Raw genomic sequence first — 25,609 nt, 5'->3', positions numbered from 1 at the left:
AGATGCTGCTGTTTTCACTAGTAAAATGAATTTGAAAATCGGTATCTTTTGGCAAATACTGCCTTTTTAAATGGCAGGTACGTCACAGCATGTCTAGTCCCGTGCACTTTCATTTCATACGTAAAAGCTGATGTACCTGAAAATAAACCAGTGCTGCAGCTATTGACGGAAGTCTCAGTCCAGCAGCGTGACACAGGTCAGGCGGCCAGGCTGCTCAGCCGTCATCAAAGAAAAGCTTGATCCGTGTGGGAAAACCTGCCGTAAGCGTGTGGAGCGCTTCGAGCTGCCTACGTCACAAACTCCACGAGCAGTTTGCATGAGAATTGTGAAGCTGCACATGCAGCTTCGAAGGGTAAAAGGTTCATTATGACGGTTGGGAATATCATTGATCTAGCAGGTTGAGGTACCTTTTTTGGTTTGTTTTACTGAGACATTTTTGGATGAAATTGGATGCTGATAAACCTGAGGGGCTATATTCCTAGCTACAGTGAGCCTGGATTCTGATATCTAGTGCACACAGGAGATCTGTAAGTGTCCCATTTAGTTTTGCTATGAAACTTATTCTCAATTTACAGTGCTCAATTGCTGTTGTATATCTACACGTATATATTATGTAGTTCATGGCTTTACTACAGGTCCTGCAGGCATGTCGCTTTAAAATCCAGAGAAGCTCAAACCCACACAACTTTAATAACTTTAAGCTTGATAAATTGTTTCATTTTGCTTTATTTCTTTCAATTTAAAACGACTACATACCTTAGTTTTTCAGTGCCAATCAGTGAAGTAGAGCTTGATAAAAAGCTTATAGATATTACTGCCAATTTTCCATTTGACTTCAGCAGGCTCTGGATAATTCCCATTGACAGTCTGATTGCAATTATAAATCTTGCAGAGTGGACCTTTCCTCCCCTCTTCCCGCCTGCCTCCCCCAGCCCAGTCTTTATCATTTCAGTGTGTAAATACACAAATAAACATCCAGCTTATCTGTTACGATTAGATGTGTATTGGCCAGGCAATTTTGTAAAAAGTCAGTTCCCCGGATCAGCTCAACTGTTTTGTCATTTTGCTCAAGCCACACAGAAAATCAGTGTTGACAGGCATTTCAAGATTGTCTCCACGGCAGGTAGCTGACAGTTCCTTCTGTATTTTGAAAATACACAAATAGGGGTATGACTATATTTGATATGGGCCAGCCTGCCTGTATCTTCCCTCTCCGATTTCGCTGAGTATGCAAGGTACATCAGTTAAAATACACAAGCATGAAATCAGCAATACAAATGACTAAATATTACACAAGTATATTGTAAGCTGATTGCATGAGATATCAAAGCATACGCCAAGAAATGGAGACCAATATGGAAAAAATAATGGGCAGAAAAGGTCCAGATAAACTGTGAAAACAGTTAGGAAATAATCTTGTAAGGAATGTGTCCCCGCCACTGGTAAGTTTACATACTAAAGACCCGATTGAAGAGCACTGATTTCAGAGAAAGGATTCCCTTTTGCTTCCACACAGTCTCAATGAGGCCAAGGGTCTGTACAAGTCCATGGAGGTAGATCCTGGCCTGTTAAGCTAAATTTTTGCCAAGCAGTTAGTGCTAATATTTGTATCCTGCAGTCCTGAGACATGAAAGTGAATGTATTAGGGATGTAGAATCAGACCCGCAACGCTTAAATTTTCAGAAAAATTTTCTGATTACATTCGTTATACTCATTAGTTTCGCCACAGGAATTCATACATTCAGCATTTCTTTATTGTGCACAAAGTATACTGATCAAATTCTTGAATCTTTGTACAGAAAACAGTAATTCATCTTCCTTAAACATAATTCCTCTTATTCTAGGAAATGGACTGATTTCTGTATTAATTCCAAGTCCCAACATCTGGTGATAGAAAAACTCAAGTTTATATAAGTCAGGTTAAAAGTGTATTAGAAATTATACTTGAAAAAGAATGTCTTAATTGGAAAACTTATCTCATGCGTGTGAGCCCTCCTACCCATCCCCTTTTTCAACCGCTTTGTTCCCAAACTGCATGAGGGTTAACACAAACCCCTTTCTGTTTCTCCTATTAAATACTTCATCCTGTGGGTAAAACAACCCGGGAAGGCTTCTTGCTACTTTCAGATGTGACTATTTAAAATAAGGCTTGAAAAGTAAAAAGCAAGCTGCATTGTTTTATAAATGTCAAAGCCACTTATTCATTTCTTCTGCTTTCTGAAAAATAATCAATTTTCTCAGTAGTTTGTGCCCAGGCAGTATAATTCTTCAAAGATTATAAGAGCTAACTTTCAGCTCCTTTTAATTCAGAGCTTTTGCAAAAATATATATACTTCTCTGAATAACATTTCATATTTCACAAGCCCATGTTAAAATGTCACACCTTCCAAAAAGAAATATGTCAGAAACAAGTGAATTAAAACAAGAAAAAGCCTATTTTTCTTTATGCAAAAGCATGTTCAAGACACACTGGAAATGTAAAGGGTTCTTACAATAAATGTAATTATAATTTAAGTCCTTTGGAAAACCCAAAGTAAAATTTCTGAATATCTTACTTGTGAATCTTCAGTACACTGATTTTAATGAGACCACTCCAGGGCCTAAATTAAGCTTCTGCCTCTGTGGTTTCCTGAACTGGACTGCCCAGTAATACTGCTGGGGGTGTGTGCACAGTTCCCAGTCACCAGGAGTTAGACTAGACATCTAGGGTTAAACCATCACTCAAAATACCTACATCTGGCCATGTTCAGACACATTCTCCTCTTTGGCAAAACTCCCATTAAAGATCGGGAGAGAAATTAGCATCATGAAAGCAAGAGAATGAGGGGACAGACTTTCTGCTTCTTCATTGCTTGATTCAGTATTGCCTAATTACTCTTGCATCCGTGGGAAGCCCTCACCCCAGGACTATTAAATTCTGCCCCAAAACATTGTGTTAAAGCAGCCCACACCTACCCAACTCTTCCTGTATTCTACAGGCATCTGCTTTTCTTTGTCATCGTGTGAATGTGGGGCTTACTCATTCAGGCTTTCATGTTAAAATCGGGGGATTATTCACAAAAGCCGTTCCAATACAGTTTGTTCCCCATGGTACAGCTTCATTTCTCAAAGAGTACCAGTGTGGTTCATCCCGTATGTGTTTGCTCTTGTATTCTCAAAGCGCATCAGTTGCTACACTGAAGTTCTGAACAGCCCTTCCTGTTCACTGGGCAGGATTGCCACTCATTTATATTTACAACACCTAGAATTGGTGTCCTAAAGCTATGCCTGCTTTGCAGGACAGCTGGGTCCCTGTGCACCCCATGGCTATATTCCCCATAGTTGCAAGGTGAGATTTAAGTGCATATCCTTCCTTTGAAAGCAAACTGAACCTGTAGGCAGGGAGGGAGCCGTGGTGGGCTCCAGCAGGTCCTCTGCTTTGATCACTTGAGTTTGGAGGTCCAGGTGAATCACAGGGCTGAGCAGTCCTTTAGGGTACACTGCAAGTATGCTGATAGTTAAGCCACGCAGTATACTCATATTTGAGCCGATTTGGGGGCAAAGCTTTAAATTCAAATTTCATTCTGTAATCTTGCTGCATTATCATGTAAATATTTTATACGCGTCTTACCACAGCTGTCTAGCCACAGAAGATGAAACAGAAAGTACATGGGTATAGTTTGCACTGTAGGCTACTCGCACTGTGGGCTGTCAGCTCATTCCCTAGCTTATATTTTTAAGTTCTTTTCAGCATCTCTTAAGTCCACTTAAGCAGGACTTCAAGTAATGGCATTAATTTAGTATTCAGAAGCTTTTAAAACAATCTTCACAGAATTTTACTTAGGAAAGTCCTTGCCTAATTTGCTTTGTGTGTGTGGCTATGTTTTTTTAAAGGCAGAGGAGAATTTATCTGACAGCTGATCTAATAAAATATGCTGTGGTCCTATATTTCCTCAACTGCTGTTGACATTTGATCTGATGGGAAAAAGCATGTTGAGTTGCTCTGAGCTTTTAAAAGATATGAACTTGTTTTTCGATAGGCATTTGTGTTCCTTTGAAACAGTAAGCATACTCCATTGTCTGGAAAAGATCTCAAGGAAGGTCTCAAGAGACACAGCCTTTTCTTTCTTTCTTTCTTTCTTTCTTTCTTTCTTTCTTTTTAAGGTTTGAGATTTCGGTTTTCTCCTTATCACCAAACTAGCTGGAATCTGTTCAATTCATTATTTCATCTTCTTAGTTCATAAAATCAGTGGGCATCCTTCCAGAGTATCTTGCTCATCTCAAAGTCACTGGGAAGCATATCTGTAGAGGCTGTATTGAGTTCAATAAAAAGCAAGTAAGTCTGTGCTGTACTTTCCTTATCCATCTATTTCATTCCTGTCATTGTCGTGGAGCATGAATTTACTATTATGTCTATAGGTTGCTGAAGGGACGGGCAGGGTCTGCATGTGCAGCACTACAAGGGCCTGATCTTTCTTACAGTGAGCCGAACATCCCGAACCCCAGCGGGGTGTTCAGGAAGTTGAGGGCTTTCAAGAAGCTCTATAACATCCAACACTGACTCCAGCTCCTCATCTGGGTGAACAGTCTCTCTCTTAACCTGGGCCGTGATTCTCCTTGACTCCTAAGAAAAATGTTATAAATGGATTCATTATCCCAAACTTCATATAAGCTGAGTAAGATCCAAAGAACCAAATCTAAACAAACAGAAAGAGGGTTTGAGAAGAGGCACTGACAGGAAGCTGCAGCGAGAGATTAGGAGATATGATGCAATCGAGATATATCAGGAAGAGTGGAGCCTTTCACTGGAATGTGCCGAATGAAGAGCTTACATAGCATTTTTCAGCTTTTCAAATCACAGAACACTTGACAAAAGAGGTGGATATCATTAGACCTGTTTTACAGATGGAACAGGGGAACAAAAAGTGAACTGATTTGCAAAATGGCGGAAGAGAATGTTATTTGTCCTTTTTCCCATACATTTTGCTTTCCCCAAGATGCAAATAACTTTGCATGTGCTGAACAGACCTTGATTATATTCAGTCATGCACTGTGACAAAAACTGACTCAATATTCTTCTCACAGATGGCGTTTTGCATGGTTGTAGACTTGTCACTTGTGAGTGCATTTTTCTTCAGGAAATCTATGTTAAAGAAAAACTTTCAAGCATTTTTTCTTATTTTTTCCCATCTACCGCTAGTTTCTATCTAATGTTTTTCTCTCACACTTTAGTCTGTGAGACTGTCCAGTAAGGCAGTCGAATAACTTCACTGGTTTTACACAGTTTATCCTGCATGTGCTGTGAGAGGTAATGTCAGTATTGCATTGAATTGCTCTTTAGACATCTGAATCAGACTCTCTGTGCTACAGAATACTCTGGGCTACTTGACAGGCCAGACATGGTATCAACAAAAATTAAGATCAAGTTTCTGATGTTTAAAGGTTGTGCAAGGATAACTGAAGGGCATGGAAATTCTGGCTTATTTAGGGCTGGAAGATAAAGGCTGTATCAGGCTAGACTATAACCTTCCTAATGATGCTGGCTGGTGAAAACCTTTAAGAAGAACTAACTAAATCTGTAACTTCAAAATGTGTTTGCCAAAGATTCCAGAAAATTTGTAGTCTATAGCAAACTGGCTTTGGGGCAGTAGTAGATTTCTTTGTGTCATTTGTCCTAATGTTCTATAATTTAAATATTTTACCATATTTTTCCTATAATTCTTACATAATCATGTTTAAAATTACGGTAGTAATATGGGACAAGATATTGATTGTTCATTGCTAGATTGTGAACTCTTCCATGGCTTCTCATAAACTTGACTTGACATGAGGCAAGAACTGGCTAAAAATACTCTCTTTTTTTTTCCCCCATGTAAGCTTTTAACTTCCTGGAATAAAAATAAAATATTTTTAGAATCCATCTGAACCATAAGTATGATTTTGATTTTGGAAGTTCTACTGCAGTATCTCACTAGAGTTGCAGTTGAAGGGCTTGGTAGAGCAGGTATCTGGGTCGATTACAGGTACTGTGATCTAACGGTTTCTGTCTATATAGTGAGTTTCCTACCATTGAGGAGATTTATACCTATTCAGTAGCCTGGTTAAAAAAATAGATTAGAAACCTGATAAGCCAAAAATAAATTCCTTCTGGGAATTCTGCCCAGAACTTTGCTCAATAATACTTCTATTCACCATTTGTCTTATCGGGCACAGCATTTTTCCAAGGGAAGGTATAATCCAGGCTGTACTGCTTTTCCTGCCCCCGTAGTAAGTTTCCCGATATTAGTTTATCCCTCTTTCAAAACCTATTGTTGCTCTCTTCCTCCAGGAACTTATTTATGAGCCAAGATTAAAAACAAAATCACTTCCTTGAAGAAAAATGAGCATTTAAACATGTACTGCGAGTTTACTGCCTATCTGGTTTTACTTGGAATTGCACAGCGAGTAGTTCCTTTCGAATGGTCATGCAGAAAGGGGCGCCACAAGTAGCAATTGCTGCTTTGGGGGAGTCGCTAATTTAAATGGGAGCGTTTGGGCTCTCACCAAGTACTGTAGATCTCTCTTTTTATAAAATCAATCCATTGCACACAAGATCTTTACCGGTAGGGCTTTTGTTCTGTTCCTGTGGTAAAAGTCACCCATTTTGCTAGTTTTAGTGGTTCAGAGTCATTGTCATTCAAAGTAACCTTGCTAACAAGATTGTGCTGTAAAGATTTGATTTCATAAACTGCGAAAAGTTTCTCAAAATACGATGGGGACTCGGTTTTCTATGATAAGTCTCTGTTGAAAAATTAAATGTGATAAAAAATTACAGAAAGGCCTCTCCGACTTTTTGGAGTTACAAAAAAGTGACAAAATGCCAACCTTTCTCTTAAATGCTGCGAAACAGTGAAGTGACCTCAAAGGTTATTTAGTACGAATGCACAGACAGAGCTCACCAGCTTTAAAAGTGACATTTTGATAACAGAACTAGAAATTCATATCACGCCATGTTTGAAAAGGTCAGGGCACATCTGAGCGGGAGCCACTTGCTTCAAGGGTCCTTTCCACAGCTATATGCAAAAATGCATCTTGCGTATACGTTGTGAAGAGTAAAAGTGCGATGCACTGCCTTAGCCATTCAGATCAATTCTGCATACAGTAGCTAGGCTAGGCCGGGAGCAGTCCAAGGGTGGAATTCAGTACTGAAGCAAAGCGAGGCCCTGGCCTGAGGCAAACAGATGCCATTATTTCACACCCGCTGAGCATTTGCTCCAAGGTTTTATATATACACTGTGTTCAGGAGTCACATAAGTTTCTAAGGAACCGAAATCATCACCTTCATAAATCTTCAAAAGATGCTTAAATGTTTAGCAGGCCTAAGCAACGTTACTTCTGCCTCATAGCTGAGGCATATGGATAACATCTCGGCATCTCCTTTGGAGACATTATAAATTGACAGTTAGAAAGAAAAATAATACAGTAAAGCCTTCCCCACTGGAAAGGAGAAAATAGTGACAGCACTGGAAGGAAAGGCTGCAGTGGGGGAAGAGGGGAAGGAAGCAAAAGTTTCACAAACATTTTTCTGTATTGTGCACAGAGCTAGCTTTTTCTTTTTTTGGGAAAATGTAAACCCTAAAGTCTGTTGTGCCAGATTTCCAAAATTCAGGTGACTGCTGATCTTCGCTGACAGCTCTGCTGTATCGCGTGGCATGAGGATGTGAGCCCCTGAAGAGCTGCTGGGCACGGGGAGCTGGCTGGAGCGCAGCATCCCCTCCCAAACCCCTCGCGCCGTGACGTGGCCTTGGATTTACTCCGTGGGAAGCACTGTCCTGCTGGCAGAATTACAAGCCAGCTAGAGCTTTATGCTTTTAAGTGCCAGGAGATATAAATAAATACACCAAGGATATTGTGCCTTTTTCTATTGCAAGTTATATTTGTAATGTAAACCAGTTTGTTGCTGGGTTCTTCTAGCTTTTCAAAATAGGATCCTCAGCTAAACAACAGTGCAAAAAAGAGAAAGTGCTTAAATCTGTTTCTGTTAACACTATGAGGTTAAATGCTTCATCACTGCCTAGAGTCTATATTAGCACTGTAAGTATGAGGCAGACATTTATTTCTCTTTCTAAAAAAGGTTTAAAGAAAAAAAGACTGAAATTCAGTGGACTTTGATGTAACAGAAGTAAAAGAGAGAAATACTTTGAATTTATGACAGTAGGGGAAAAAAAAGGAAATTAAGACATTGAAATTTAGCATTCTGTGGCCTCTGTCATCACCAGAGATGTCCATGTTTTGTGTTTGTTTTTTTTCAGTTAAAGGAGCAAAAGATAGAGAGAGAGAGGGCTCCAGAAATGCAAAGTATTAATGCATTACTATAATAGTGTATACTGTAAAACATAAGGACTGTGCGGTACAGCTGAATGAAGGTTATGAAGGTTGGATATTAGGATCAAGCTGTCTTTGCTTGATCCTGCAGCCTCCTGCACAGAGAAGGAGTTGTGTACGTTTGCGGATAACCAACTTCAGCAAGTTGCAGGATCAGCAGTTTAACAGTGCTTTTCTTTCACTGATGGTCTGATCCAAGACCCTTAAATCCTTTCAGCCTTAGACTAAAGCCTGGCTTCATAAATCTTCCTGCAATTGCTGTACTTTCGGCTGATCTTCCTGTCTCCTGTTCCTCGCTGGCCGTTGGTCGTTGTTGAAACTGGCTTTGCGCTGGAAATACAAGAGCTTCCTACCTTAGCAGGAGAGACAAAAGAATGCGTTAGGAAAGCAGAGGTCTTCCAGAGTAAAGGCCCCATCTTAAAGGATTTAGCGTATTTAAATATCATGCTAAGTGGACTACAGACTAGCATTACATGGTGAGTGAGTGGAGTCTAATGTTACAGCTCACTGTTAGTCTTGTCAAAAGGAGTGTCTGTCTGTCTCACACTAATGCTTTATGCGAGCAAATGTTTTACACAGTTTGATTTATCTGATATGTCTGAATGGAACAGCACGTACTACTACTTAGAGGTCAAACCACTGTTTTAAACCAGCAAAAAAACTAAGTCCAACAATTGAAGTATTTTAGAGAAGCTGTTAAATTCTCTCTAGAAGTTTATGTCCACTTGTAAGGTGTGCCTTTATATGCCCTGTATGGTGAAAGCCATAGTACCAAGTGATGTTGTTTTAGGGAAACGACATACAGGATAGTCTCATATTTGCAGAATATTCCTTTCCAATTTGCTTACATTGTAACTATTTGTTTTTCCTAAAGATGTCTTGGCATGGATCCAACTGGATAAAATGTACAAGTGCCATAATCTTACGTTCATGAAATATTTTTAATTCCCTTTTCAAAAAGCATTGGACTTTATAACCTTTCATAAATATTTTTGTCCAACACTGAAGTGCATAGTTTTGCTCAGTCAAATATTCCCCCTGGAGATCCTTGGGAAGTTGGGACTGAGTGGGGACCACAAAATGTCACGCGGAGTTTTCACAGTACTTTTTAGTCTTCCATGCACTTTTTTGCTCTGCGGCTTGCTTGACAAGTCTATTTGCTTGACTTCCTGCAGCTAGAAAGTGATTTTTAGACTTAGCTTTAACTGCTTGGGTGGTTTATACACACGGAGATGTGTTTTATTTTCCACTGCCTTAAAGGCTGTTTTATCCTTTAAGTTGGAAAACCTCTTATCTAAATGAAACAGCCTTAAATTGTTGGATGTAGTTCATTAAATTCTTGAATAACTAGAAGTCTCTCTGGTGCTTAGCAAGTGACATTAGGAAGAGAAGTGCTGATCCACTTTCTAAATGTAAGAAATTGAATTCTTGCAAACCGGCATGATTTGAACAGGACACATTTAAAAATAATTAATAACCATTAAACTCCTTGTGTCAATTTTTACCTTTTCTAAATTATTGAAAATCCAGGTTAACACCTTTGAAGTGAGGGAAGTTATTAAGGATATAAATTAATGCAGGATCCTTCTAGTTATGCCTAATTTCACTGCATTGCCTGATATTTGTCCTGAGACAAGGGTTTTTAGAGTTTTCAAAATCATGCTGGGTTTTGAGGTGGCTAATATCCGTAAAGTCCTTGCATGTTCAAGCAAGGCGCAATAAAAAGCCACTTTATTTCCACTATGGGAAAGAGCAATCAGTGGGTATCAAGGATGCAGTAGTATTTTTAACTGAAAAAATGTTCACTGAGTGTTGTCTGCTTTCCTAGAAGTAACAAGTATTGCCCCTATTGGTTTTCATCTGAACCATAAGAAAAACTAATGGAAATGGAGAAACTTGAAGAACCAAGCTGGCCATTACTGTTGACACTATTTCTAAATATAATTGTCTTACTAAAGGCTCCATTTCTGCAAATTTGTAGGCAGAAAGATGTATTTATGAGAGAATCTCTATTCAGGTGAATAACATAGACGAATAATTCATATGCACAAAGTTGTTCACTGTACCAAAGTGTCTCATCTGGATTTTTCTTCTTATGGACCTCATGACGTATAGTCCGTTTTCTTTAGGGACCATTTCCATTACTTTCTTCTTGCACTGATTTTCCATCGTCCTTGTCTTAGTATTCTTACACTGTTTGCCTGCTCACAACTATGTAGTTCTCATCATTTCCATCATGACCGTTCTCCAAGTTGATGTGTTATATTCTTCTTAGACTCTGATCTCAAATGGACCCAGCCGCATGTTTTATATCCCCTTCATTAATTGCTTCTCAGTACCTTAGAGTAAAAAGTAACCTGCTTAAAATGATGTTCATGACATCCCTTGAATAATTTCTTCTGTCTGCAGCTGCTTGCCAGAAACATTAGTTTTCAGATGTTCTTTTCCTAGCAATGACTGAACATGCTACCTGTATTTAAGCAGGTAGTAAAATTAATTTGTCATACAACTACTCAAATCCGGTTTCTGCACTTGTTCATTATTTTCTCTCTCTCCTTGATACTCAAGGCCAAAAACATATTTGTAGATCTTACTCATGCTCCTACTATTTATTGCACTTCTTTTTTCAGTAGCCAGATTGCCCAGTAAAGCAGAACTCTGTTCTCTGTTTCTGCTCTTTTTCAGTTATGTATATTTATTAAAAGTAAAAATGTACTTTAAAAAGATCACTTTCTCTGGACCAAAGAGAAACTTAAAAAAAAATCTTACATACTTCCTCCATTTTGATTATATATTACTTCATCTCTCAACTTTACCGTCTTCAGTAGCGGCCTCTGCTGTTGGAATTGTTTTGCCATGCTGCTTTTTCAGCCGATCTTACAGCAGTCGTTACGCTCTCAGGGTCAAGGTACCGTTGAGCTTGATGAGCGCTGCCTTGCCCTCATGGTGCCTTGGCTCTCCGAATCCTGTTGAGCTGGAGTCATCATGAGCCGGGAGGTGTATAACACCCAACTCCATTGAGATCTGCAGGAGATAAGCTCATCCGTGTCTGCTAATTTTGTATGAACATTCAGATTTCAAGGGTCTGTGAATGTATTTTTACTTCTCAATTATTGTTACAGATGCGTAGTAAGATTAAGGTGAGGGTGTTGTAACCAGTGATAGTGCCTGAGAAGCTGTAGCTGGCAGTGAGTGGTTAAATAGGTGTGCCGTTAGGAGTCCCTTGCAATCTCACTGCCAGACTTGCACAAGCTGAGCATTTGGTGTAGTCCAGGAAGGAAAAAAAAAAAAAGATTTGAGCTTAACGAGAGACAGTTTATGCTTTCATTCCTGCAAGTCCCAGTTCCATTCCCTATGTTTTTACCAGGGTGGAATCGGTTGCTGCATCATCACTGAAATTCTTCACACGTTCTTTGCTATATTGCAAAGTGTTTCCTAGAATTAAATATTTAAGGCTAATGGGAATAGTGGGTGTTTGCAACACTTAAAATCAGGTAAATTGAAACCTTTACCAGTAAGCATCCTATATGACTTTGTAATTGAAAAAGTTTTAGCAAATATTAGAACCTACGCTTCTGTCTTTCTCTGACAGTAGCAAAATGTCTCACAAACAGGCAAGGTATAACAAAATAATGTTAACATGGCCAAACGGGGTATCTCGTTCTTTCATTTCTAATGAGCGTAAATGAAATGTTGCAATCATAAACAGCTTGTTAGTCAGATGTTTTCAATTGTAGCTCTCTGTGTTTCATCAGTTATACAGGGTAGGTAGTAGGTGCACTCATGTTACAGACTGTCTGGATATACATACTTCCATCAGCTAAAAAGTGCATTCAAAATGTAAGTGTTGGTACTCCAGCCCTTACGGAGCGCTCCAAAAAGCATAATGGACATTCATGCAATACCTTTCATTCAAATGATTCAAAACACTTTAGATTTTACGAAGTATGTATAAATGAATAGCTGAATGTACATCCATCTCTGAAGAAAGCCTATTAAAATAACTCTACGCAGCAGGGGAACTATTCCTGCTCTTGCGTGCTGTGCAATCTGCTTTAGAAATCCTATGATTCTAAGACATATCCTAGTTCCAGTAGTCTAATATAGACCAAAGAGAACGAATTAACAGGCGTAGTATGAAAATGAGAGAGGTTTCTTTTCTCCGCTCTCTCTTCATCTCTTTCTTTAAAATTATACTGAAGACAACCTCAAAGTACTTTGAGAAGGGAAATACAGTGAAAGGGAATATGCATGCTTAAAGGTCATTTTTAAAATAATGAACCATCTGCAGCTAATAGAAATTGTTAGTGACATAGAAGACATCTAAAGGAAGATTGTGTATGCTTGTAGCTCTCGTCTAGATGTTTCACCTCTTTTAAATTGCCTTTTAAATTAAGATGTACGCTGTGAGATATAAAGTATTTTAATGTTAATCACAGCCACATCCAGAAGTATAATGGACTGAAAAATACCACATTTTGTCCAATTTTACTTAGATAGTTTGTACTCTCGCTTATTTTTTGTTAGAACACACAGTCCTGCAACCAATTTAAAACTTGAATACCATGAAATTAAGAAGAATCTGAGAAATATGGCCATTAAAAAAGAGAACTAAACAAAAATGCAAGCTAAATATATGCTCGGTGTTCTGTCATGAGAGCACTGGGGAAGCTGGGTTTGGATCATTTGAACTGTGAGAAAGGTCACAGAAAGAGAAATGAGGCAGCCCTATTTTAGTGTCTCGGCTTTTCCTTAGCACATCCCACTCATTCTCCTTGTATTTTATATTAAATCCTTGCTTTCACAGAGAATGGCATTAAAGTAGAAAACATTGTTTGGTCATATCCCTCCCTCTCCCCTAAAAGCCAACATGATTTTGGGTTGTAAGGAAAAATACCAGCTTGGCAAAGCTGGTTCTGCATCTCTAGCAAAAAGCACATTGTGTTGTCACTGGTTAATTCTTGTAACAGAAGTAGGCCCACGCCTCGTACAAAAATCATGGAATCGTAGAAAAATGCAGTTTGGAAGGGACCTGGCAGCCTTGCTCTCCGGCGTATCACCTGCTCCCCCGAGGCTGGGGTCATCTCTGACCTTGCCAAGGAGTCACTCCGGCCCTTTGACCATGTAATGGCATGATGTAATACTGAAAGTTCTTCAGGGTCATCCATAAGTATTATCAAAATACCGCTAAATAATATTTTATAATTTTAAATACCCTGTGTCTTGCACTGCAATTATTGTATCATGTCAAAATGAAATCACCAAATTCATCCCCCATTTTTAGAACTCATTGTTAGGATTATATTTGGAAAAGTGTATTGACACAGTCCTCTCTTTTTCAGAGTTAAATGACATTTGTACAGGTGTAAGTTTGCTTACCTTTTATTTCTGTACAAAAGAAAAGTATATCTTATGCAGGCACATACATAATTCATTATTCTCTCTTTCTTAAAAGTTTTACAGCACCGTAGAAGAACATTAAGGCTTTGTTATTCTTAATAAACTGTTCCTGGTAAACTTGATGTATTGATGCTCTTATTTCCAGCATAGAATGGGATTCAGCTAATTTGGGAAAAGCAGTTGTTGTTCTGGAATATGAGTTTCACAGAGAGAGTTAATCAGGATTGACTATTTGACTCCTATTTCAGTGTCCTTTCCTCCCTGTTAATTTCTATGGGAAGACAAGGCCGAAGGTTTTAGTTGCATCTCAGCCATTCAGTATTGCTGCACGTATCAAGAAACATCTGTCCTAGAAGCCAGTGTGGAAGTCTCCGTCTCCTTCCACAGGGACTGATTCTTTGTCCAGAGCGTTTCTGACTCCTCTTGTCTAATATTGTATTCTGTTCCAGAAATGTCCCACCTTTTTAAACGAACAGATGGTCAACTTAAGACCAATTTAGATTATTTAGAGTCATTTTTTAAGAAACATCCTTCGATTCTGAACACTGAATTATTCTGCACAAAAATGATATCTGAAACAAAGACTTGGATGTTTAAGTTAGACATAGGCTGTATTTCTGTGCACAGGTAGCTATAGTGATATCATGCAAAATTTGGAATACATCTTGAAGCAATAAAAATGAAAAATATTTTCAAAGAAGAAGTGTTTGCAAATATTTTGGTCACTTATTGATCTGATACATTTCTGCAAAATGTATGAAGACATATTTTTAAAATCCCGTAGCAGAGTTTTTGTCTTTACTGGACTAAATGTATTTCTGGTTTAAAGATAATGGATTTGGTGAAACTGACCTGATAATATGCATGAATGTATTTAAATATCAAATTTCCTGTGAGGTCTATGTTGTAATAGAAAAGAGAGTTTGGAGAGCACTGTTTTGACTATCTTGCATGTAGTCATTGGAGTATATTAATTTCACATGACTGTCATTAAGGAAAATAGACAAAATTGTTTCACCTAGTTTTGTAGGTTTAAGTTATTCGCGTGTATGGACATTCTCTTTAATTAGTGAAAGAGATTGCTGAAAGATAAATTATTGATAGTTTTGACTTGGATTTCAACAGAAAAGAATTAGAGAAGAAACATGCATTTCTGTGAAAGATGAGTCTGTCAATCCAGTTGATTGGAAGTTCTTACTCCTCTGCTGTAGCTAAATGATGTGTGACTGAAAGAGTGTTTGAACCAGCTTTGAAATCTGTATCTGGATCATTAGTAGTAATTTTAATTTAGTTTACAATAGCAGTTTGTATCTATGGGTCAAGGTGTTGCACTACAGCAGTTCACAGGTTCTTAAGAAGCCATGCAGAAATGGCCCTTGGCCCTGACAGATTTGGTGTGGAGCACTTGAAGTTGGATCTTCTCACCTCTGAAAGTTGGACATCTCCTGTAAACAGTTGCCTCTTTGCCTTGTATACGCAGTAGGGAGAGAGGGGACTGTCTGAGGGATATTTCTTCCACTCTGAGACAGGTGGGGAAGTATTTCCAAGGGAGGTGGTTAGCGGTCTTGCTTGGCTATAGGGCCAGATGAAATGAGTAGACAAGATGAGACACTCCTAGAGACTGAAAGCTAAGAAGTAACTCTTATTTGTCATCATTGACACAAGAAGTCTCATAGACCAAAATTGTGCATTTTAACTCCCACAGATGGTAGAAAAGCATTTTGGTAGGGTATTAGAAGCTAATTCCTACCCTTAGATGGTTTTCTGTATTGGGCCGCTTGCACGGCTAAGAACATTTGGTTCGCTTCATGTGCCAGTGGAGCCAGGGGCTGGGAAAGCTGCCTGAGTCATATAAGTAAGTGGTCTGATTTTGAGAGAAACTTAGTATTTTTTATTTATACCGCTCCTACATTTAGCCATTTATTTGGTGCTTAAGGTGTTTAGATTTGGTATTTTGAAATCTGGGTCAAATATATGAAATACACATGCAAAGAAATATATATGTATGCATATTTGTATACACATTTTTGTTAATACACTTTTTCTGTTAAGGCGTTCCTAAAGATAAAACTTAATTCTACTGGAAGAAAATCTGTGGGAGTTTTGCCTTGGACAGAGTCAGAATGTAAGGTCCCATTTTAGCAAGGTTCTCAGTTTAATTTAAGCACAAACTCAAGCGTTGCCTGGAAAACTCTCTTTGCAAATGTAGCTATCTAATTAACCTTTTTCCCCATCCACCCACCGCTTCCTGGGATACATAAAGAGCTAGAAGAATATTTTTTGAATCCTTGCAAATCTTATTCTGATGAGCATGGAACTAACACGAAAGTCTATTGCCAACTTTGCTTCAAACCTCTCCAATCTTGAGTCCCACAAGTTGGGATTTGGGATTATAAAAAACTTCAGTCTCTAAGGAATTCTGAAGTACTATTACAGCTATGTAATACAATTTTTAAATGTACATACCTAGTATAAAACAGCAGCTTTATTATATACAGTATGAGCATATTTATAATCTATGTAAATGTGTATATCTTTTCCATTTTATGCAACAAATGGGAAAGCATTCTGATACTGAAAATGATAAAAATCTAGGAGCTGGAGGCCTGCATCTCCTTGCTCTACTTGTCACTGTAAGAATATCTCTTCATACTGTACCTCCAGTAGAGATGTTAGCACACAGTTTTTGGCTGAAGTAATAATGAATGTTTTGACTGAGCCTTTGACTTGACTTGAGACAATTAATATTTTGTGTGGAAACAAAATTCCCGATTCCTGTAGTTGCACTGATGCTGGCCCTGCTCAAGCTTTCTGGAGAGCAGAGGAAGTCCTTGAGCAGCTTTCCGTCATGCAAAACCTGGGAGGTATCCACATAGAAGGGTGCAAATGGGCATATATTTTGTATGTTTTTGTGTGTCCTGCCATGGAGCACTTCTCTTCAGAACTTGGAGTATATATTAGCTATTGAGTCTTTAAAAAGGTGTACTTTCATGGTTTTGCATACTTTGCCTTTTCATAACTTTTCTCAGACAAGATGCCGCTGAAGCAAATTTCAGCTCAGCATTGAGTCCTCTCTAATTTTGCTGCAGCTAAGCTTTTAAAGAAGCATGGAGAAAAAGACTCTGCAAGCATCTTGTTCACAGCAAATACAATCTCAGCTTACTGTCCAAGTACCGTGAGGTATTTACATCTCTATTTAGTGGCACTGTCATTCAATTTTTTTTTCTCTGTTAGTGAAAGTAATTACTGAATTTCTATTGTTTTTTTATATATCTTATTTCTGAGTTTTATATTAATTTTACAAAGTTCTGTATCATGACTTATATGTTTCCTACCCTTCCTTTAGCTGTTTCACATCTGAGGAAATTTTAACATGGATCTTCTGTGCACATGAGATCAGACTGTCTGTGATTTTAATCAAAAGCATTCCTGTAAATTAGGTACATATTATAATCCTGTTTTTATAGATGGAGGAACTGGGAGTCACAGAAGCTAAATTACTTGTCAGTGGTCACACATGAAGTCTTTCTAAGGACTGAAAAAAGCATTAATGAGACAGATCTCCATGCTGTTTTATAATAATAAACCAACCAGCTTTTAAAAAGGGCATGAGGAACTGGGAATCAGAGAAGCTAAATTACTCACCAGTGGCAAGTACTGTACATTTACCCAACTGAAGATCTGTATTGTCTTGTAGAACTTCATGTAATTAAACCATTTAATTGTAAAATCAAAGTATTTTCAGCATTTCTTTTTAGTAAAGACACAAGAATAAGGCACAAACCCTGATAAAATGAAGCTTGCTTTGATTCAAAGAAATACCTGTTCAAGTTCTCAGCCAACACTGCTTAACTGAAAGAAACTTTTGCTTTTTTTAATACAGTGTTTTAGTGTCAAGATGATGACATGTTTTTAGTCCCACAGGCAGAAAGCATTTGGAAGTTATATGTCAGATTGACAGAAGTCATGAAAAGCATTGATAAACTCTGAGTTTTTGTATATGGTGTTTTTTGTTGATGGGTTTTCTTTTTTAGACGTCTACTTTTTTGAGGCTTTGGGATCCCTTTCATAGCTATAACTCCAGGAGCACTTAAGTATTTAACTGATGTTTTAAAGAAACATGTTTCACTGCATGAGATTTCCGTAGCCTGTGTAGATATGTGCACAAGCGATGCGTGTATGAAATTGCTCTTTTTCAAAGCAGAACTCTAGAGGGATCCAGGCTTTCTGTGCAGCTCAGTTTTCACTGTAAATGGTCTACCATATTCTCATGTATCATTCATAATTTTAAAACAAAGTTAAAAGAGCTGGTAAGTTCTGCAAGTTCTTACAGGTATAAGCTACATGTTCCCAGAATTTTCGTGAAGCTTTTTAACTGATCATTTAGAATCATGACTGTAATATTCCAAACAACGTCTGTCTAGTTAAGAATTTCAAAACATTTTGTGTCACAATGACAATCAAAATAGACCTCATTACAAATAAGGACATGCTTCTTTTTAAAATCCATTGTAAGAGACACAAAAGGTTGAAGTTAAAAAATCAGTGCAAAAAAAATAATCCATGAAGTTGAGACATATGGGCCAAATTTATGAATATTCTCTGCATATGGCAAGCTTGCATTCAGTACAAGTTCTGACTTAGGTTTTTAATATTCTTGTTGTCTTTGACGGTACTGGGAAAGTAGAATTCCATGCACTGAGGAGGGGAACATAGTAATTCTCCCTTGCATTGTATGATGTATTCCTGTATGCCCACCTCCATTAAATAAACACTGCAGAAATAGAAAATGTGGAGCAGGGAACAAACAGGTCTCCTCCATGTCCATTACTTTTGTCCCAGAAGACTGCTGCAACCTCATCTGCTTTAAAGCTTTGGAAACTGTCAGCCCTCACTGTGCTGCTCAAGGGTATTATGGCTCAAGGAATGAAGGATTTGTCATGGCTTCTGGGAGGCAGAAAGGGAGCAGGAACGAGGAGGCGCAGGGCACTTCTAGATGTGGGTTTGCCCGTGGGTGAAGGGCAAACCTGTTCCTCCCGTTTCTTGCCAGGTGATACCAGCCAGTGAACACATGGTCAGGGCTGCCTGCCTTTGTACTCTTTATCCCTTCTTCTCCCTCTCCTTTGTGTCCATCTGTGGTTGTCCCTGTCCACACACAGGGACACAGAGTAGATGCATGAAAAAGTGTGGAGTTTTCTGTAATCATCCTTTATTTCTGTTTGCTTTGTAAATTACTGTTTTCCAGCACTGAACTTCTTTTTGGGGGTTGACCTGCTGGAAAGCAGCTCTGCCGAGAAGGACCTGGGAGTGCTGGTGGACACCAAGTTAACCGTGAGGCAGCAATGTGCCCTTGTGGCCAAGAAGGCCAATGGTATCCTGGGCTGCATCAGGAAGAGTGTTGCCAGCAGGTTGAGGGAGGTGATCCTCCCCCTCTACTCAGCCCTGCTGAGGCCACACCTGGAGTCCTGCGTCCAGTTCTGGGCTCCCCAGGACAAGAGGGATGTGGCTGGAGCGAGTCCAGTGAAGGGCTACAAAGATGATTAGGGGACTGGAGCATCTCTCTTATGAGGAAAGGCTGAGAGAGCTGGGCCTGTTTAGCCTGGAGAAGAGAAGGCTGAGAGGGGATCTTATTAATGTGTACAAATTTCTGAAGGGAGGGTGTCAAGAGGATGGGGCCAGACTCTTTTCAGTGGTGCACAGCGACAGGACGCGAGGCAACGGGCACAAACTGAAACACAGGCAGGTCCATCTGAACATAAGGAAAAACTTCTTCCCTGTGAGGGTGACAGAGCACTGGCACAGGTTGCCCAGAGAGGTTGTGGAGTCTCCTTCTCTGGACGTGATCCTGTGCAATGTACTCTAGGTGACCCTGCTTGAGCAGGGGGTTGGACTAGATGATCTCCAGAGGTCCCTTCCAACCTCAACCATTCTCTGATTCCTGTAGTACTGTCATTGCACAACTGTGCTCTCAGCCCAAAAGCTGAGGCTGAGGTTTTCGATAATCAGCCAGTTTGGCCCTCATGTTGTCTGAAGCTATTAAACCCCGAGGGAAATCTTTAGCATCTGACAGATCCTGTTACTGTTTAATGTAGTTCTCAGATCAGAGACAGCTGCTCTCAAAAATGGTGTTGCTGCTTTGAGAGACAGTCACAAGGAAGGTGTTGCATTACATTTAAGATGAAAACTTGGCTGACCTGTTGCCCATTGATGTGTTTAAATCAGTGCTTGAGATGTGCTAAACACAGAAAACTGCTTTCTGTTCTGTGGAGACAGGCAAAATTAATCCGTAATCCTTTGGGTTTGGAGAGGGCAAGATGGAGCCAGAGAGCATGCGCAGCCTGTCTGAGTGAAGCTGGGCCGCAGGCGGTTTCCACGCAGAGCGACTGGGACTTGCTACCGGTGTCAGCCCGGTGCTAGTGGCAGAGCTCTCCTGGGAGGTGCTAGCCCAGCGCCCTGCAGCTCCCGGAGCCCAACGGCGCTTGGTCCCTGCCCGCGCTGACGTGTTTCTCTGTCTCAGCAGAGAATCATTGTGGAATAGATCATAAATCAATTATAAAGGCTAAATCCAGAAAATGATGTGGCAGCGTTTTATATGCACGTATGGCCATGTGTTAGGAAACGGCACAAATTTCTTGGACAGATGGTGTATTGCAGGTTTTCAGAAGAAGGTTAAAGAAATGATGATACTATTAAAAGCTGTATTGCATTTATTGTAGTGTGCGAAGCACCCATTAATTGGAATTTAAGTGTTAAGAGTTACGTTTTAATAACACCAACCACAGCTGAAAGCAGTCTTTGCAGAGATTGTCATTAAAGATGCTGAATAGCCTCTTTAAGTTTACACTATTTTTATGATTTCCAGGGGGAAAAAAAACAACAGGAGAAAGTTTTGGAAGTCTGATTAAAATCTGTTTTTATCTGCCTATCTAGAGGATCCTGGTTTCTAACAAATAGTCTATATTCACTGCTTGTTCATGAATGTTGTAGAAATTCTATAATTTTTTATTATTTTTTACATGTTTCTGGCTAATTTCTTCTTTTACTTGGTATTTTTGTTTTGGATAGGTTTACGGTGTGTTTTCTTTTGTTAGTTTTATCATGCCAGCAGAACTAAATAGACAGAGTCTTTTTTCCAAACGAGCAGAGAGTCATCTGCCCAACCCTTGCCTCAATCTGACATGGTTAATCTGATTTTTAATGGATTCTGAAATTGTTTGTGCTGCCAATACCATCCTTTGTCACCTTCTCTGTACTTGTCTACTTACAGTTCACATCTCCCTCCAGGGCATCTGTCAGTCCTTTAACCACAGAAGTGTCACATCAGAAACACTGGCTTTTCCAACCTGGTTTGTGGCTAAGTCTTCAGGCAGCTTTAGTCCTTGAGCTGAAACTCCTACCCGACTTTAGTGGGAAGGAAGAAGCAAGCTGACACCTAGACCTCTTGAATAAAAGAGGCGAAAGGATGCTTTGTTGTCAGAAAGCATCTACGTGTGCGGGAAACAAGGTTCTGTCATGTTCAGCCATGGTGCTGCAAATGGGACTTTTATGAGTTACACAGCCACTGTCAACAGGGTGCCATTTATTGAGCATCCCATGGAGATGTTCCCTAAAATGATAGACCTTCAGTAGCTGGGGTGTTTAAAAAATAAATATAATCAATATTCAACATACGTTGCTCTTGTGAGTGCCTCACAAAGAGCTCTTTTTAATCAATATGTTCATAATAAGGCCCCAGTCTAGCAAAGCACTTACTCTGAAAACCAGTCTGCCTGCTTGTGTGCCTGTATATTGAAGAACAAACAGCAGCAAACTTCTTTGAGTCTCGTTCCTCAAAACGGAATTATCAAAATCAAAATAATCAAATTTACGTAAAAGAAGCTAAATTGGGTCGTGTTGCTTGGTTGTTTTCCATGTGTTTTCCTATCAGCACAGGATCTTCATCTCCACAGGAAAACTTGCTGACATTTTCAAAAGGGCTTTGATTCACAGAGCACTGGCAGTCTGCAGGGCTTTGATGAAGGGCACTTTGCTGATCTCCTCAGCAGTGTTTGCAGTGTGGTAATAAGGAAGTAGAGCTGTTCATGAGGAATATGAAGAGCTGACAGAGTGCTTTGGTACCTAAAGTTTGAGAGCTTCAAATCTAAGGACCAAATAGTATGACATCAGTTAAGGGCTAAGTTGTCAATCACAAGTGGAAGTGCTGCGGTCACCCTTAAAAGGCAAATATACCCATGGCAATGGCCAAAAAGGGCCAGCATTCAGTTACTATCAAAATATTCCCATTCACAGAGTCCATATATATGTGTGTGTGTGTGTGTGTGTGTGTGTGTGTGTGTGTATAAATAAATATAATAATTTCTGTTAAAAAAAGGCCACATCTGCAAGTCCGTCTGCAACGTCCAGTAAAAATCATTTGGAGTTTGGCTTTTTATAAGTGAAATATTCCAGTGAAGAATCATTTTTGTATCCTCTAAAATGATTATTCTTCCATAGTTTATTGAAATATGTTCAGCTGAAGCTGGATTTGATATTTTAAGCCTTCTGTGTGCATTGTGTGTTGTCTTGAGATGCTTCAGGATATGTGGCATACACCCTTTATTAATAGCTGCTGCGTGGCAAGCAGACACACATCTTCTTTGTCTCGGAGTGCAATCATATTCCTTCTGCACAGAACCCTCCAACAGGATTATTCTGTTTTCCTGCAACAGTTACTGTCTTACCCAGTATTTAATGAGGCTCAGCATTTTATGATAGACAGCCTTGCAGTTTCTTTCGAGTTCATATGCCGTACTTTAAAACAGTCTTCTGAAGGTGGGGAAGTGTTTGGTGAACATGTGCATAACTCCATGGTCTGCAAGCAGATCTGATACCAATCGGAAGATGGCCTTTAGACTGAGGTCTTGTGGATGTACGGTTTCCTGTGAGATCCAGGATAAATGGCCGTTTTTATCTTCTTAAGGTTATCATCCTATTACAGTAAATTGAATTAGTACTGGACAGTCAGGATTTTGATTGTTATTCAAAAGTTATTAAATATTAAGAATTACCATAAATACTAACTATATATGCAGACAGTGAGGGAAAAGGTTCATATGAGAGTGAGATGTAAACTGCAGTATGTGTTCCTGACAGTTTGGAAATTATTCGAACCCTACACAGAATCTACTATGTCTTCACATTAGTGAAGAAATCAAACATAATCCTGTAATAATCCCATTCCCTGGGCTTTTTCTAATATTTATACCAGACTGAAAAAATATTGCCTTATAAGAAACCTGGAACTTTCAAATTATACTAGCTCTATTCTGAGGGTTGAAATCAGTCATGCAGGACTTCTTCTTTTCCTCTGCGTTTGCCTTTATATACTGTATCTTGAGGCCAGGAATCAAGCAGTTTTCCTAGTCTGAAAAACACATAGTGCATTTCTTGGAAATGCTGCAGCGTAATTTCTTAGAAAGTAGTAGAGTTAGCAAATAACCTGAAATTGTTTCTCACATGCTTATGCTACCAGTGAAGTTGAAGTTCTGGCTATAATTAACAGCAAGAAAATTTTCTGAATATATCTTTCCTTCACAAAAATGTTATGTATTAATTTTTATAATGGACATAAACATGAAAAAAAGACTGAAAACTAAATATAAGTGGAATATATATTTTACAATTTAAATAATGCATGTCCTTTTGGACATGAAGGAGAAAAAGGAATGCATCACCAAAATTACATTATCTATTTCATGGCATAATATTTAAGGCTGTTAATTCCAGGCAGTCTTTTGAATTCTTTAGGAAAAAAAAAAATCTCCTCATTTTGAGCTTTATCTGAAATCCATTAAAATCATAGAGAATTTTTCTACAGAGAGCAGTAGCCTTTGACTAGACTATGTAATTTTGACTAGTAAAACAGGTTGTGTATGCTTAATTTAAAAGACTGAATAGCTGAGAGTTGGAAGGTACAGCCAGCATCTGAACAACTTTTCATCTTCACTGTGCCTTTGGAGAGCTCAGAGGCTTTGAAGGGTTCTGGGTAGTGATTTTTTTTTTTTTGAGTTAATAACTTTAAATATATTAATAAAAAATTAACCAGATCAGAACCTACTGTGATCATGTTTAAAATGTTCAAAATCACACAAGTTTTCAAAATTTATGTATTGCAAAAAAGTAGTGCAAAAAATATTCATTGTTTTTTAATATAAATATTCACAAAAGGTATTAACTATATTTCAATATGTTTACTTGCAGGATCCGAAACTGCGTGAACTGCTGGATACTGGGAACCTAGGAGGTCGACTAGAAAATCGAATGATAACTGTTGTCTATGGTCCAGACCTGGTCAATATATCATACTTGAACCTAGTGGCATTTCAAGAGGATATAGCAAAGGTAATGCACATTCATCTATGTCATATAGAATTAACGTTTTTAAAGTATTGCTTTGAAATATGGATAAATGAGAGAGAGAAGTGGAGATTACTAACCTGCCTTTTCAAATGAGATGAACCTAAATTCAATAATAGAGTTGTGCTGCTCATTATCAAAGGAGATATGTGCAGTCATTATTTTCTGGGAGTATATTCAGCAAATTCTGTCACTGATGTATGTATTCATCTTCAGAACATTGCATGTTACTCTCTTCGTAAAGCCCAAATGAGTGTTGTGAAAATAATCATATATGCGCAGATTAACTCAGGTATAAGAAATATATTCTGACTCTCCACCAACAATTGATATTTTTCAGTAGTTATCACCCTTTAATACTTGTTCTAAGTGTATGCTAATTATGGATCATCCATGATAAGTGTGTAAACTGTTGACTTTTTAAGGTTGACCTGTGTCAGAGTAGTGGGAGTTTGTTTATCTACAGATCTACTTTGTATGTTCAAGTATGACAGCAAGCAGACACCTAATTTAACTTACACTCATGACCTGTTCTAGTCGTGTTCAAAGGTCAATTTTAAGTATGCATTTTGCCTGCTGATAGTCCTTGAAAAGAGTTGTGAAGTAGATGTCATTACCTTATGAAAGTATTTTTTCCATGCAGTTACGCAGTACCTGTCATTTCTATCCAACAAAACACATAAAACACAGCTGTGTGTGATAAGGAAGCTACAATAGATTTTAACACACGTTTGCTTTGTTGCTGTCGGGCACCTTCTGTACACCACAACTGGGTTTAATGAAATGGGAAATCTTTGATTTAGCTATCCCAAATTGACATTCAAAAGCTACTCCTCTTTCACACTTCCATTTGTATAGATAGACCCTGTCTGTCTTGCCTCCAGACAACCTCGCACAAAGTACACTTTCATACAGTTTGCATGCTTGAATCCACTAGATTGCCTCAAAAAGATAATTTCTCCATAGAATCCTGTTACTTAACTACAGTAAGGACTTCTTCAGTATTCTCATTGCCCCCATGTGTTTTGGTCAAAGGGTGTCTTTGATATGGGGCCTCACGGGCAACTGAGATTGTCAGCCCAGGTGAGATAGGTCATCGGAAGAGAGTCTTCACCTGGGAGGATGTACTTTTCCTTGCTAGTTTTCCGTCTGTGCAAATCTTCATTAGCTGGTTGGTCAGTTCAATGAAAATATGATTTCTTCTGTTCCTGTGATACAAAAGAATAGAGACAAATGAATTCATAGTGATCCATGGGCTGCTGTGTGGGAAGTGCTGTCCTTAGGCCTTAAAATGCAGAGCTGTGTTCTACAGGGGTGGTTAAGAAACCTAACACTGCATAAGGGAAAGCACTTGAAACAATTCTTCAGGAAAAAAAACTAAGTTTATGGAGGAAATTGAAAAGGTGTGTTAAAACTTTAACAGCAAAAATTGGTAACACTTACCAAGGAAGATCACATAAATCAGAAGCGT

General features: G+C 38.8%; 1 protein-coding gene across 1 annotated transcript in view; it reads left to right on the top strand.

Annotated features, from left to right (window-relative positions):
* Positions 1-25,609, top strand: part of PLCB1 (phospholipase C beta 1) — a 442,993-nt gene that overhangs the window by 241,237 nt on the left and 176,147 nt on the right. Inside the window, exon 4 of the mRNA XM_067292708.1 lies at positions 23,983-24,123. Within this exon, the coding sequence (XP_067148809.1) occupies positions 23,983-24,123 (141 nt within the window). The remainder of the gene's footprint in view (positions 1-23,982; positions 24,124-25,609) is intronic.

Source organism: Apteryx mantelli, chromosome 3 (assembly GCF_036417845.1).
Source record: "Apteryx mantelli isolate bAptMan1 chromosome 3, bAptMan1.hap1, whole genome shotgun sequence".
Classification (NCBI taxonomy): Eukaryota; Metazoa; Chordata; class Aves; order Apterygiformes; family Apterygidae; genus Apteryx; species Apteryx mantelli.
The sequence above is the reverse complement of the archived record's forward strand: the minus strand, read 5'-3'. Positions and strand labels throughout refer to the sequence as shown.